The 15642-nt window shown below is 41.0% G+C and overlaps 1 protein-coding gene and 1 long non-coding RNA gene across 2 annotated transcripts in view; one reads left to right on the plus strand and one right to left on the minus strand.

Moving 5' to 3' along the window:
• LOC118356086 overlaps positions 1-2709 on the plus strand; it is a 14793-nt gene extending 12084 nt beyond the window's left edge. The window contains exon 3 of the long non-coding RNA XR_004819420.1: positions 2604-2709. This is a non-coding gene — a long non-coding RNA (uncharacterized LOC118356086). The remainder of the gene's footprint in view (positions 1-2603) is intronic.
• Positions 2507-13715, minus strand: MMP13 (matrix metallopeptidase 13). The gene is made up of 10 exons (XM_027579808.1): positions 13552-13715; positions 13222-13463; positions 12373-12521; positions 12075-12200; positions 9963-10124; positions 8470-8587; positions 7775-7908; positions 6660-6819; positions 4918-5021; positions 2507-3854 (listed from the first exon to the last, which is right to left on the minus strand). Exons 1-10 carry the CDS (start codon positions 13669-13671, stop codon positions 3754-3756), a joined length of 1416 nt encoding a protein of 471 aa, XP_027435609.1. The 5' UTR covers positions 13672-13715; the 3' UTR covers positions 2507-3753.
• Between the last annotated feature and the right edge of the window lie 1927 nt (positions 13716-15642).

Genomic DNA, 15642 nt, shown 5'->3' on the forward strand with positions numbered 1-15642 from the left:
ATGGATGGATGGATGGATGACGGATGGATGGATGGATGGATGGAAGGATGGATGGATGGATGGAAGGATGGATGGATGGATGGATGGATGGATGGAAGGATGGATGGATGGATGGAAGGATGGATGGATGGATGGAAGGATGGATGGATGGAAGGATGGAAGGATGGATGGAAGGATGGATGGAAGGAAGGATGGATGGAAGGATGGATGGATGGATGGAAGGATGGATGGATGGATGGATGGATGGAAGGATGGATGGATGGATGGAAGGATGGATGGATGGATGGAAGGATGGATGGATGGATGGATGGATGGATGGAAGGATGGATGGATGGATGGAAGGATGGATGGATGGATGGAAGGATGGATGGATGGAAGGATGGAAGGATGGATGGAAGGATGGATGGATGGATGGATGGAAGGATGGATGGAAGGATGGATGGATGGATGGAAGGATGGATGGATGGATGGATGGATGGATGGAAGGATGGATGGATGGATGGAAGGATGGATGGATGGATGGAAGGATGGATGGATGGATGGATGGATGGATGGAAGGATGGATGGATGGAAGGATGGATGGATGGATGGAAGGATGGATGGATGGAAGGATGGAAGGATGGATGGAAGGATGGATGGATGGAAGGATGGATGGAAGGATGGATGGATGGATGGAAGGATGGATGGATGGATGGATGGATGGAAGGATGGATGGATGGAAGGATGGATGGATGGATGGAAGGATGGATGGATGGAAGGATGGAAGGATGGATGGAAGGATGGATGGATGGATGGAAGGATGGATGGATGGAAGGATGGAAGGATGGATGGAAGGATGGATGGATGGAAGGATGGATGGATGGAAGGATGGATGGATGGAAGGATGGATGGAAGGATGGATGGGTGGATGGATGGGTGGGTGGAAGGATGGATGGATGGAAGGATGGATGGATGGAAGGATGATGGATGGATGGAAGGATGGATGGATGATGGAAGGATGGATGGATGGAAGGATGGATGGATGGATGGATGGAAGGATGGATGGAAGGATGGATGGATGGATGGAAGGATGGATGGAGGATGGATGGATGGAAGGATGGATGGATGGATGGAAGGATGGATGGATGGATGGAAGGGATGGATGGATGGATGGATGGATGGAAGGTGGATGGATGGCTGGAAGGATGGGATGGATGGGAGGATGGATGGATGCTGGATGGATGGATGGATGGAAGGATGGATGGAAGGATGGGAGGGTGGGATGGAATGGGTGGGTTGGATGGATGGATGGAAGGATGGATGGATGGATGATGGAAGGATGCTGGATGGGTGGGGATGGATGGGTGGGTGGGTGGATGGATGGATGATGGAAGGTGATGGATGGATGGAAGGATGGATGGATGGAAGGGATGGAAGGATGATGGAAGATGTGGAGGATGGATGGATGGAAGGATGGATGCATGGAAGGATGGATGAAGGCTGGATGGGTGGATGGATGGTGGTGGATGGCGGATGGAGGATGGAAGGATGGATGAGGATGGAAGGATGGATGATTGGGTGGGTGGCGATGGATTGGGTTGGTTGTGGGTGGATGGATGGATGGATGGAAGGATGATGGATGGATGGATGGATGGATGTGTTCATGGATGGGTGGATGGATGGGTGGATGGATGGGTGGATGGGCATTTCTACTCCAATAGCAAGCCTAGAAGAATCTTATGACACATTCCAGGAAGGTGAACAGTGCAGAGACTGACTTTGAGGGGTGCCCTGGGAGGAAACAATCAGCAGCCCTCCTTGCACCTACAGTAACCAGTCATTCTCCTGTCAAAATCACTTAACTTACTAAATTTTAATCATTTTGCCTCCATTGTAGGATATACGTTCTTAGGGGGTAGAGAGCAAGTTTTTCTAGTTCATCTCAACATCTTAGCCGCCTGACCTTTAACAGACACTTACTAAATGTCTGGGGATGGACAGTCTTTAGGAAAACAGAAGGAACCTAGTCTTACGCTCAGGAGACCCTGAGGTTCCCAGAGAGTGTTTGCTTTCCTCATGACAGTTCCCTGCCTCCCCGTATTTCCCAACTTCATCAATGTGCAATACTCTCGTTTTAAACCTCAAGAGAGTCGGGCCCCAAGAGCTTCAAGGTACACATTAGAACCCAGTCTTCCTCGCTCCCAATCTAGTGTTCTTCCCACCTCATTTCCAAATAGTGCTCCCAGCGGGGCAGAGTCTGAGGAACTGTGAGCTACGCCTGGGGAAGTGGGCCCATCAGCCCGAAGCCGACCAAACCCTGGCAGAGCTCCTGTTAACATGACCTGGGACAGTTACTTCTTAATTCTGAATGTAGTCTTTCTACAAACAAAGCAAAACAGTGAGTGAATTACATTCACCAAGAAATATGGGCAAGAAAAAGGAATAATTTAAATGGATCCTCTTTGTGTGAGGAAAGCCTAAAATTACACCAAAAGACAAAATGTACTATATAATAATGTCTGTTGAAAATATCCTTTTTATTATAAACAGTATAAACGCTTCCTGACACATCTTGCAAATATGATACACTTTATCTTCTTCGCCTGAATTTCTGTGAACAACAGGTCCCAGCACATCCGAGATCACCTGTGGCCGATCCCCCACTCAGTGAGCACCCCACGCCGGGCAGGGTAAGCTGCGCCGGGGGTGAGAGAAGAACAAGAAGAGAGGGAGAAGCACATTTCCACATCTTCAGGAGGACTGTAGTCCAGCGGGATGTTTTCTTTACTTTGGATGTCTCCGTTTTAGCATGCTTCCAATTTATAAGATACACTTTATATTTTCAGAAAAGAGCCTCTTTATCCATGCTGAACTGGACAATTAAAGCAATTATCTAGGTGAGACAGGGCTAGAATACTACCTTTCATCTTAAAGAATCAGTTGCTTTATGAAAGAATGATGCCGTGGCCTCTGATTGGTGTGATAGCCATATTAATTCTTTGATGTTTTTGGAAGACCGGAAGTGTTTGAATACAAAGAGAGATGGGCTCTCTTTATCTTGTAGAACATGCAAAAAAAAAAAAAAAAAAAAAAGTCTCCTTTGAGAGTAGGCCTGGAATCACGGTCAACAGTGAGAATTAAACCGAACCCACAGGCCACATCTACTGTCCTCGGCATTGGGCCCTCTCTCTCATCTGGAGTGACTGATCCTAGTGTCAGGAGGAAGGGGGGCATGTACATTCAAATATTCTCAGTGCAAAACCAAAATTACTTCTTTGGAAAGTTGTCCACAATAGCTTTATTACAGATATTTCCCTTTGGTTTCTGTCTGTTCGTGGTACCACATGATCCCTGCAAATTCCATTCTCATACTATTTTACACTTTTTAATAAAGATGATTCATTAATTACATAACTGTGACTTGCTTCTATGCCTTTGCAAAGTTTCCTTATAAATATATTTAAACATTATGCTAACTCTCTTTGACACACCACGTCCCATTTCTGTTGTGGGAAATACCGTCGACTGCTGCTTCTGTGTAGTGCGCAAGAATTAGGTGATCTTTACAGTCTCTGAATATTCCATTACTTTAAAATTCATTGTGGTTCCAGCCACATGTCACTGTCCAGATACCATCTAGTCAAAGATAAGTTACAAAAGCTTGTTCACAGAACTAAGCTTTTCCCCCAACATCCCCGTCCCCCGCACCCAGTATCGCTGGAAGTATTCTCTCAAATGCTCTCCAGGATTTAAATAACAATATTTAAAAGACACTTAACACCACAACAGGGAATTTGCTGGCATGACGCGCACAATGCGCTTACTCCAGATGCTGTATTCAAACTGTATGGGCCCATTGAAGAAATAGATATAACCTATAAGGAAAAGACCAAAAAGAAAATTTCAGAGTCTGAAATCAGTAAGAGTTTACGCCAGCTCACGTTAAAAGTACAACCTGTTAGATTCCATTGTTTTTTAAGATGCCAACATTTATGTTTAAAACCCTACGAATGCCTTACTATATTGCTTATGGTTTAAGGGAGGAAAAAATGTACAAGGTTCCCAGGTCTCCCGAATTATCACCCTGAAATCGTGGTCATCTTGCCATGAGTTCCAGTTTTGATGCTTGACATACTGATACTAGTTATTTGAATTTGGAAAAATGCCCCTTTTCATAATTAAAGCAAAAATAACTATATAGTTACGGTAGTCGTTTGTCTTTCTATATAAATGACTCCCCACTCTACCCCTGATTTAAATTATGGCAATAATTTTTGACTGTTGGCATCACTAAGCATAACTTGTTTAAGATTTTATTTATTTATTTGAGAGAGAGAGAAAGAGAGAAAGCACATGAGAGGGGGGGAGAGTCAGAGGGAGAAGCAGATTCCCCGCTGAGCAGGGAGCCCGATGCGGGGCTCAATCCCGGGACTCCAGGATCATGACCTGAGCCAAAGACAGTCATTTAACCAACTGAGCCAGCCAGATGCCCTCATTAAGCATAATTTAAGATAGTGTTGGGGCACCTGGGTGGCTCACTCGGTTAAGCATCTGACTCTTGGTTTTGATTCCGGTCATGATCTCAGGGTCATGAGATCAAGCCCCACGTCCGGCTCCATGCTTAGCGGGGAGTCTTCTTGAGGTTCTCTCTCTCCCTCTGACCCCCACTTTCTCTTCCTCTCCCTCTCTCAAATAAATAAATAAATAAAATCTTTAAAAATAAGATAGTGTTTAAAGTTTAAAGAATTAGCAATCATTTGAGCAACACTTTCATTTATTCTAAGTGTGTTATGTTTTGTTTGCTGCCTACATAACTATTCCTTAACTGCCATAAGTTTCTTAGCACCTTTAAGTCCTGTATAAAACTGCTCTCTAAGGGAAATACTTTGAGGGGCTACAGAAAACCCCCATTGAGATCAGCATGATGGAACTAGTTACCGTTTTTCTGATAGACGGCATCCACTTTATCACCAATGCCCGGGAAGTCCTCTTCTATTAACCTGGGGTAGTCTTTATCCATGACCTGGTTATTTTCATCATAGCTACGTAGTAAGAAAAAGAAACTCTTAAGTAGGCCGTATTTCTTAGAAATTGTTTCAGAAATGATACAGTGGATATCATGACACCTTTCAAAATGGACAAGAGTTGGGGCACCTGGGTGGTTCAGTCGTTAAGTGTCTGCCTTCGGCTCAGGTCATGATCCCAGGGTCCTGGGATCGAGCCCCACATCAGGCTCCCCGCTCAGCGGGAAGCCTGCTTCTCCCTCTCCCACCCACCCTGCTTGTGTTCCCTCTCTCACTGTGTCTCTGTCAAATGTATAAGTAAAATCTTTAAAAAAATTTTTTAAATAAAAAAAAAACAAAATTGATAAGAGTTGTAAAAGTTAAGTCTGTTTAGAACATCTGGTAGCTTTTGTAAATTAGGAATTATGATATTGGGTGCATTGTGGATGCTTGCTGAGCATTTGTTACCTTGTCTAAAGGCCACCTTTGAAAAGATAATCACAAGATCATTTCCACTTCACAAACTGCATATCTGTTATAAACGTGTGTTATTAGGAAAGTGTTCTTAGACCAAAATAAATACGTGTTTGTGCATTGAACAACTATGTACTGATCTCCCACCATGGGTGAGACAGCTCGCTAAGTGCAATAACGGATGCCAGAATATTGGATGTATAACTCCTGGACTAAAAAGTTATCAGGGCATCTGGTGGTTTTGAAGCTAGGCGGGGGAGCATGGCTTGCCCCTACCATTGCTACAGTTCCATAATCCACCTCCCCTGCACACAGGCACACCCTAGCAAAGCACACACATCCTGAAATTAGCCTAGAACAGCCTCCCTTCATGCACCACTGTTACTGTTACTGATGAGAGTTTCCTATCCTCGAGATATGTTCTAATAGGTGAAAGACAAGAACCACTGAACTGTGGAGAGAGGTGGGACATGTCTACAAGGCAACACTAAGCAATGGAAGCCAAGCATCATGACAAGGAGACATCCAGGGCCATGAGAGGGTATGAGAAGAGACAGCCTGTGAAGGGGTGCTCCAAAAGACTTTGAGGTTAAATGGTATTTCCAGTTAACTTTGACCAGAGGGTAGAATTTCAAGAGGGAGAGATGCAAGGGAAAGACCTTCCAGCCAAATGGGGGGATAAAAGCACAGCGTGTTTGCAGTCTGGTAAGTCACACGCCCTCATTGCACCACAGACCTTATCTAGGGCATAGGGCCTGGAACAGCAGTACTGGGGAGAACTTGGTCATAGTATTTAGACAGTAGTGAATGTCATTGTCAGAAATAAGGAAGCCAAACAGCAAAGATGACACAGATGGGAATGTGTGCATGTGTGTGTACACATAAAGTAAAGCTACTGATTTAAATCTTTCAAGTGTGGGATTCCTATGAGATATTCTCATTCCCAAATATATATATATGGCTCTAAGCTCTTAAATGTTGCCAGTGTCAGGGCTGCCTTCATATCGACATATGTTCTAAATATTCCAACTCCCCCTGTCCTTCAAAAAGGGGCTGACTTTAAAAACCGTGGGCCCAGCAGCTTCCTGGCCAACCTCTCCACTGGATGAGCATGACAGAATTATTTAAACTAGTGAGAGCAGTGTAGGACTCACTTGGCCCGTGTGACACAGGGTCATGGGTCAGTAAACATGGTGGCCGTACCTCCAGACCTGGTTTCCCGAGAAGAAGAGTGTCTTCCCTGTGTCCTCAAAGTGGACAGCTGCGCTTATCTTCTTAACCTCTTTTGGAAATCCCAGTTCGGATATTTTTTGGGGATAACCTTCCAGAATGTCATAACCATTAAGAGCCCAAAATTTTCTGCCTAGAATAAGTGAAAGAATGGTTTTATTATCCAAGGTAATCTATTAGGACTCACATTATGTAGATATTTACTTTAACAAAGAAAGACTCATTTTATATATTTTATACATTTAGAAATCAGTTAGGGTCTGTGGTCACCATGTTTATGAAACACAGAAATATGAGCGTTCTTCAAACAAAAAAAATAAGACTTAAAATGCTAACTTCCTGAGTATAATTACCAACCAAATATAATTAATTTGGCAACATATTACCTCTGATTGTTAATCTGGAGCTGTGTGGAAAATGTATTAAAATTTCTTCACGAATAAGCAGAGCAGAGGGAACATTGAATTAGATTGAAAACTCAGATTTTTATACCAGATAGAAAGTGACTTTATTATAGCATTAATTGTAATAGTCAAACAACAGAAACAATGTCAGTAGAGTGCTATGTAGCCATTATGAATGATGATCATGAAGACGGAATAGCAGTTTGGAAAACTGTCTGTGATTTTGTGTCAAGAGAACAAGTAAAATATGAAAACGTATATATACTATGAATACAAATATTCAAAAATACATATTACATATGGTGAAGGACTACCCAAAAAAGGTGAGAAAATGAAATAAATCAACTTTTCAGAAGAGGGAATTATGGATAATATTTTTTTCAATGTTTCAAGAGGTATATTGTCATAATGTCTGCTCAGCAAATAATTTTTAAGAGGAAGTAAGAAAAAACTGACATGACTGCTCTACAACAAATAGTACATTTGTAAGGATAAGTACTAATGCAGATTTTTACTTGTCAAATTTGGGGACATTTGGTAGAAAGGTTCCAAGTATGTTCTGCTTAATATTTTGTTATGCTTGGCTCTTAACTTGGGTATTTTTTCAGGAGTGGTCATTGTGCTAAGACTCCAGGAGCATCAAGTTCATCACTGCCTGCCCTGGACATGTGGGGAGAGGCTTACCTCTAAAGATGAAGATAAGGTCCCGGGAGGGGTGCTCATATGCAGCATCGATACGGTTGGGAAGTTCTGGCCAAAAGGATTTTGTTAAGAACAGCTCCACATCAACCAGTTGAGGATGCAAGCGCCAGAAGAATCTAGCACCGAAGTGAAAATACAGAGTTTGCTGTGAGCAACTGATGAATGAATAAGTGAACAAATGAACAAACAATACTAGAACAAGGTAGAAGTGAGAAATTCATATCTCATTTTTTGCTACCCCTAGGTTCAGGTTGTAAACACTCTCTCAAATTTCCACATGTGTCACCAGAACAAAAGTCTTTCCAGACCCAAAGGAACTCAAGTGGACGTTGTCACGGTTTACTGATATGGTAACTGATTTCAATACTTGTGTTTTCAAATAAATAAATTGGGTTTCTATATTTACTTGGTTATCTTTATGAGGAAGAGTGCCACCAGCATTGCAAAGAGAAGCTGCATCATGCCAAGATTAGCCATGGAAAAGTAAAGTGTTTATCCATTAGTCATTTATTTCATCTGAAACATGTAAAAAAAAAAAAAAACCCAAACTACCAAAAATCTATGATTTTTGCTGTTAACGTCTCCTTTGGAAATGTGACTGAATGTTTGGCTATTTGCAGACACAGCCTCACAAATGTCCATGACATGCAGATTGTGTAAAATAAGATCAAGAGTACCTGTCTTTAAATATCATCATTTCTCCTCGGAGACTGGTGATGGCGTCAAGGGATAAGGAGGGATCACATTTGTCTGGTGTTTTGGGGTGTTTAGGGTTGGGGTCTTCATCTCCTGGGCCTGCAGACATGAAGCAAAGAAGGTGGTGAGGCCAGACTTCCTGATGCCCCGCCCCTGCTAGTGGAGAGTCGCAGGGTCCCCTCCAGGGAGGGTAGGAAGTCCTCAGCTTCTACAACCAGGATCCAAACACCGGGCAATTCTACTTCCTTCCTGCGGGGTCACCAAGCTCTTGTGCGTGGGCCTGCTCCTCCTGCTTCCATCCTCAAGACCCCTTGAGGTTCTTCTCAACTACATCTTTGGGTTTCTTGAGGTTGGTGATAGAAATGGGTGGATGGGGAAGGGAACGAAACTCAGAGGAAACCTTCCCCATCCTTGGCACAAGCTATGAACAGGCTGCTCTTGAGATACACATTTCTCTTCAAGCCACTCCTGGGGGCACACCGTCCCTGTGGGAGTCCTCACCTCTGCTCTATCTCTTGCCTCTTTTACCAACTAGCAACGTCTGACACCATCACTTCACCAGTTAACCCCAGTACCGCTTCTGTGAGGGAGCAGCCAGGCCTTCAGCAGCCCTGATGTGCCACGAGTTTGTAGCTTTCCCCCAGCTCAGGTGAGTGCAAAACAGGTGCCATGCATGCACAGTAACAATTCTGAGCTGCTGCTTCTCCACCTGGTTCATATTAGTTCTATCATCAAGTCCCTTGGTCACAATATTGTAGAAATAGTAAGAAACACAAAGCACTTGCCCACACCTACACAAGCTGCTGTAGTAGATTTCAGTCCAGAGGGGGAATGATGGGCCAGGTGCCATGAGCAAGGTTTCTGAGCTCGCTGTTCTAGAAGTGTTTACATTGATAACTTTAACTCTATTAATAGAGGCAATTTTGCTGGTTTGAGGTGAGGTTTAATTATTTTATAAATATTATTGAAAATTTGGAAGAAAAAAGAAGGAAGAGTTTCTTACAATGGTCATTGTAGATGTTGATTAAAAGTCACCACAGTCCACCTGAACAGATCCTACGTTGGCAAACTGACATGGTTGAAGGAATACCCAGAATTTATAAAAGCTGGTTAAGACCACACTTTCACCCTCAGCCATGGTACTAGAGATATACTATTTAAGTACTACAGGGTGTGGTTTCTTCATTGGTTAAATGGGGAATAAAATATTTTCCTTCCTTATGTCAGAGGTGTTTTGTGGGACTCAAACATACCTTGCAAGGTATAAAATACAAATAGGAATCTGCAAAATCTTTGGAGAATAGAGTATTTTCTACTTGAGCAGATGGTCTGATTCAGAAAGGAAAACTGCACGTCTTCCCAGGTTTTAATAACAGAACCAGGACAGCAATATTGGTAATGATAAATTCACTGATAATTTTGCAAGTAAATGTATGCATCTATTCTGTTTCTAGACTGATAAATTAAGAGTTACCATAGAGAGACTGGATCCCTTGTACATCGTCATCGGGAAGTGTAAAGTGGCTCTTGCCAGTGTAGGTGTAGATGGGGAACATGAGTGCTCCCGGGTCCTTGGAGTGGTCGAGACCTAAGGAGTGGCCAAACTCATGGGCAGCAACAAGGAACAAGTTGTAGCCTGTAAGAAAACAAAGCAATGATGAGAAAGCAAGGCAGTGACCAGTTAATGGATGGAATGCTATTTTCTTTGCCTCTTTCTCTTTCTTGGCTATTTCACTCTTTTTAATATTCAATATTTGGTTGCTCAAAGGAAGATTCAAAATATTGAATTAATCCTTATAATTTAATGTTCTCTTTGATTATAGCTGCCTACCTAATTAGAATATCAACAGATTGCTCTCAAATAATTGGGAATCAGTGAGGATTTACTGGGAAGGCACTAGGAATCTTGATGCGCTCTTTGTTTTCTCAGGGCAGGTGAGGAAAGTGGACAATGGAGGCTTTGAAGAAGGAGTCATGGGAAGTCACATAGGGAGCTAGCTATCAGGGCGTTTCTAGAACATTGTCTAAACAAGAGGCATCATGCAAATGGATGATGACCAATTATGGAGCATGCACTAAATAGGGTCTCTGGGAATCTACTTGGGAATAAATTCCAACCAAGTGATCCTTTCCAGAATATCTCTAGACTCTAAAGTTTAAAGGAATAGAAACTCTGGAAATGATTGGCCAACTTTCCTCGATTTTAGAAGACTACCGTGTCACTGTATTTACATTATTTCCTCTAGTCATTCTTTCTACCAATTTCTGAGCCTCCTAATACTGATATTTTAAATTGAAAAAAAAAAAAAAGATAAAAAGTTGAAAAAAAACCACATGGAATCTGGAGTCAGTGGTTTCAGTTTGACCTTAAATACCATTTGCTGTCAGAGCCTATGCCTGAAGAAAATGTATAACCAACTTAGTAAATCATGCAGACCATAAGAGCGATCAAAGTTCACACAATCTGAGTAAAAAGCAATTCTTCATTGAAATGACTAGTGATAGATCCCATTCCTGGCCTTTAGCTGAAAAATCAATCATGGTTTGTTTATGAATATTTTCATTCATTTCCGTTAATATTTCAAATACAGAACTTATGCAGGAGCCTAAAACTGAGGTTTACTGGGGCTCTATCTTAACAATACTAGATGTTAATCTTTCTTCCTAAAATCATTCTTACCTGTGTAATATTCAGAACATAAATACGTAAATTCTCACCTCTCCTTCCAAAGATATGTTGGAGGCATTGAAGCAGAGGCACTGGTCAGCCAAGGCCCAGTTTTACTCTTTGGAATAACAATTCTTCTGATTTAAATGAATAATAACAATTAGCTATCTATGAAGACTACCTCTAACTGTCACAACCAAGGGTCAATATAGTTCCATAGGTAAGTCCTAGTTGGAACAATCTTGCTTTTCTTAAACTAATATTCCCAATTCTTTTGAGCTTTGAAGATTCATCTACTGACTGAATTCATTCAACACTGAGTTTCATTTTGCTCTTATAAGTATAACTTTTATCTGGTCTGTCTCATGCTGTTTGGAGTAAGACACCATCTTGATTTGTTGGAATAGTATTTATAAAATCAGTGATATAGATATGTCTGAAACAAGTAACTCATATAACAGAGAACAGAAAACAGATTACACTTTTGTGCCATTAATGTTTCTGTCAAGGAAAAAAAAAAAACTACTTCAACTCACATCCAACTCATCTGTGACCTGCCTAACCAGCCCCAATAGTTTTTAGGTATGTATTTGTAATAAACTGTACTTCCTAAACACACTGAAAGGTAATCCACAGTAACAACACCTTGATTGACAGAAAGACATTTTGGTCCTAATTCAAAGTTAGCTAGTATCCCTCAAGTCGCTAAACTAAACTGTTCACTTTTAGTGTTTCACAAAGGTCTGTAGAAATGTCACTTGTAGAGACAAATAAGTATAAGATAAACTTTTAATTTTTTGAAAAATATAACCAACTATCAAATATAATTTACAGTATGCTTCTTAACTTCTTATCAATGTGATCACTGTCTAACCCTAATCTAGTAATCATGAATCATACCTTTATAAGAAATATTACCTTTGGAACTACTTGTCCAAGTTTCGTCATCATCAAAATGGGCATCTCCTCCATAGTTTGGCCCAGGAGGAAAAGCATGAGCCAGCAGACCAGAGGGTCCATCAAATGGGTAGAAGTCGCCATGCTCTACACACAAAAAGCAAGAGTTAAGAATCTAATTATATCCAGCAGTGCCTGGCACAAATGCTTGGTGAATTCTGTAGAAAGTAATGAATGACTGAAAGAAGGAATAAAAGAATGGAGACAATTAGGGAGCAGAATGTAAAAATGTCTCTCAAAAATGATTCTGCATCATTACCTTTAATTCCAAAAGAGATCATGATATCAGCAGTGCCATCATGAAGTCTGGTAAAATTCAGAGGCGTCACATCTGACCAAACTTTGAAGGCTTTTCTGAATGCCTTTTCAACTTCAGAATGAGTGAGATCAGGGGTATAATTCACAATCCTATTCAACAAAGAAAGTTTCAATTACATTTTTGGAAGGAGAAATATTTGAGAATATATTTTCTTGGAATACTGCTTTTCAACTCAAAATGCAGTGGCTTCTTTAAAAGTTCTACTAGAGGTCCAAAGTTTCAAAGAACTTATCAATTATGATGCCATACAAAGATAACAAAATGAATTCAATCAGATATTTGAGTATCTCCAAATATCTGACCACTTGGAATCTTACATTTAAAGTATTCAGATATGTAATGAAACTTGTATTGTATGATACAGATTTGGAATTGTATTACTGTGATCTAAATAAATGAAATAACTTTGTCAAGTTCCTAGAGAGAGTAGGAGTCTCCATTTTTAAGCTCTCTTTAATAAATATGCCTCATGTAGTACATTTGCAAATTTTATTACACCTACTTTTACTTCTAATTTGATTTCTTTTCTAAAAACAAAAAATACCTTGAGATTTCCAATGAAAAATAATGCTAGGCTAATGTAACAATAATAGATGTCATGACACATTCTCACCGATAGTATTAAAGTTATTGCTGGAATTATTTAACTTCTAGTTAAATATTTAAAGCCTACTTAAAAAAAAAATGGGACCAAACATGTTCTGTCATTTATAGCTTGTGCTGAAAAATAGGCATTTAATACTATTTTAAAAACTAACAAAGATTAAAGAAAGATAGCCTCTGATTTACCTGTAGGTTAGATTCGTCTTGGACCACTTGAGAGTTCGGGGGAAAACATTGTACTCGCCCACATCGGGGACCCCACATCTTGGTTTCTTCATGATGTCCAAGGTGTTATCATCAAGTTTGCCGGTGACCTCTAAGCCGAAGAAAGACTGCATTTCTCGGAGCCTGTCAACCACGGAGCTTGCTGCAGACTTCTTCAGGATTCCAGCGGGATTCAGGGGATAGTAGTAGGATTTCAAGTAGCGCTGGAAAAGAGACCAGAATGGCCTGCTTTTAAAAGAGAAGGGCACTTGTGAGATGTAACACCCCACTGGGACTGGCAAGATACTCTACCTCTGCAAGCTGGAAGTCTTCCTCGGACAGATCGTCCTCACCATTGCTGGGAAGAGGCAGGGACCAACACTGAGTCCAGCTCCAGAAGAGGAAGGCAGCCAGGATGCCTGGGAGCATCATGATGGTTGTGCCTGGAGGCTCTGCCTTCTCCCAGACAAGCACCTTTACTTTTATAGACCTGCAGTGGTGACTCATCATTTATGGACAAGTTCCCGCTTCCTAGTCTGTTGAAGGTAAACATGCTTACATGGCGACTTTTTTTTTTCTCCCAAGAAGTGTGGTTTGTGGTAGAATTTGAGGGAAATATAAAATGAGGGCATCTCTCATTTCAGCAGGGTCTCAGAAACCATCTGGCAAAATAAATGGCCTCAGCATATTTATGGATACTGTGGGAAGAAGCAGAAAGTAGTAAAATTTTCACTTTACTGAGCAAAAATGTTTTTCCCTCTGGAGGAAAGAGCTACTTTTAATTTTTTTCAGATGAGAGTATCAAGATGATGCTCTTAACTTCCTTAGAGACACTTAATCCTGCTTCTAGAAGATCTATAACCTGGTGACTTCTAAACATCATTTTCCCTAGAGCGATTCCAGAGGGAGACATTGTGTGTACCTGAGGGCCACAGAATTGGACCAGACCCCAGCTTGGAGGCTCAGAAGGACTAGGGCACATCCACAGGACTAAATGCTACATTTGAAATTTAAAGGCACTGGTGTGACTCTCAATGAACACGGAATCCTCCATGAATTCCCTACAGGTCCAGGAAGAGGTAGAAGACGATATGGGAATATAATATAATGGCTAACCCATACTGAGGGATTACTACCTGCTAGGCTTAAAAGGCATGATCTCATTTAATCTGTACAACAGCCTTAGAAGCACATCTGAAACAAGAAGCCTTGTTTTCACTTTACATATGAATAATCTGAGACACAGAGACGTTAAATACTTGTTTGAGGTCATAGAGTTACTAAATGGTACTGTCAGCATTTGAATCCAAGCCAATAGACTTAAGACTCCATGTTTTTAAACACCATCTGGTATGGCTTATACCTCATTAACTCTCAGAAATTTTCTCAGAAATGGAGCTGCTTTGTTTCCACACCTCTGGGAGTACCCAGGAAAACTAGGGCTCTAGGTAAGCTTATGGCCAATTTCAAGTTTCTTAATTTTGATTTTTAAGTTTAAGTAGTGGAAGTACCTGAGGTCCAAAACCTCAGGAAAATCGTCCATTAGGGGCCTTCAGAACATCCCACCTTTAGTACCATGATGTCAGAATGCCATCCTTGGTGCCCAAGAGATGTAAATGGATAGAAAAATACGAGTCATGATATTCTGATTGAATGACTGAAAATGCAAGTTAATTTATGTGATTAGGAGTCAGAGAGGAGCTCAGGTCCAGAACACGTGAAAACAAAGACAAGGAGCATTGAGTACAGATGAGGATGGGCAGGGAAGTTGTACCCCACACGTGAGTGACATGCTGTCATCTGGATTGGCCAGCACCTCAGACGTGACCAGAAAAACCTAAAACCTATGACATGGAAGCAATCAGTAGAGGGCAATTTATTATGCTTTTTCCAAAACAGAGCCAAATAGATCCCTACAATAAATAATTCCAATGAGTTCAAGATTAGATTTAGGCTCAACCAGCAATGCAAAACTATCATTTGTTTTAAGCTTCTTCCATGAACAGCAGTTAATTTTAGATTAAGTGATAATTGTTGAAAAGTTTGATTCATCTACTGAGCTTATAGGAAATTAATTCATTTGAAATCATTTATTTTTACCAATAAAATTTCATAACCTTTTAAAGTCTCATTCGATTTTAAAAAAGAAGTCCTGAAAAAGTTAAGGAACAGATGACATTAATGTTTGGAAGTAGGATAGATGAATCGAATAGTTGACTGTACTTGTAGGTTCTCACATATTTGTAGATGTTACCACTTTAAGCTAGAATTTTTTAAAGAGCCACTTTAGACGATGGACTCTGAGAAACAAACAGGGTTTTAGAGGGGAGGGGGGAGGGGGGATGGGTTAGCCTGGTGATGGGTATTAAGGAGGGCACGTACCGCATGGAGCACTGGGTGTTA

The sequence above is a fragment of the Zalophus californianus genome, chromosome 11, assembly GCF_009762305.2.
Source record: "Zalophus californianus isolate mZalCal1 chromosome 11, mZalCal1.pri.v2, whole genome shotgun sequence".
In the NCBI taxonomy this organism is placed as follows: Eukaryota; Metazoa; Chordata; class Mammalia; order Carnivora; family Otariidae; genus Zalophus; species Zalophus californianus.

Bases quoted from the DNA above. Each gene is read 5' to 3' on its own strand.
- MMP13 (XM_027579808.1), bottom strand. From the start codon at position 13,671: ATGATGCTCCCAGGCATCCTGGCTGCCTTCCTCTTCTGGAGCTGGACT. The intron at 7,909-8,469 runs GTACTCTTGATC...CTTCGGTGCTAG, and splicing joins ATGATGATATTTAAAGACAG to ATTCTTCTGGCGCTTGCATC. The intron at 5,022-6,659 runs GTACGGCCACCA...CTTACTACGTAG, and splicing joins TCGGGAAACCAGGTCTGGAG to CTATGATGAAAATAACCAGG.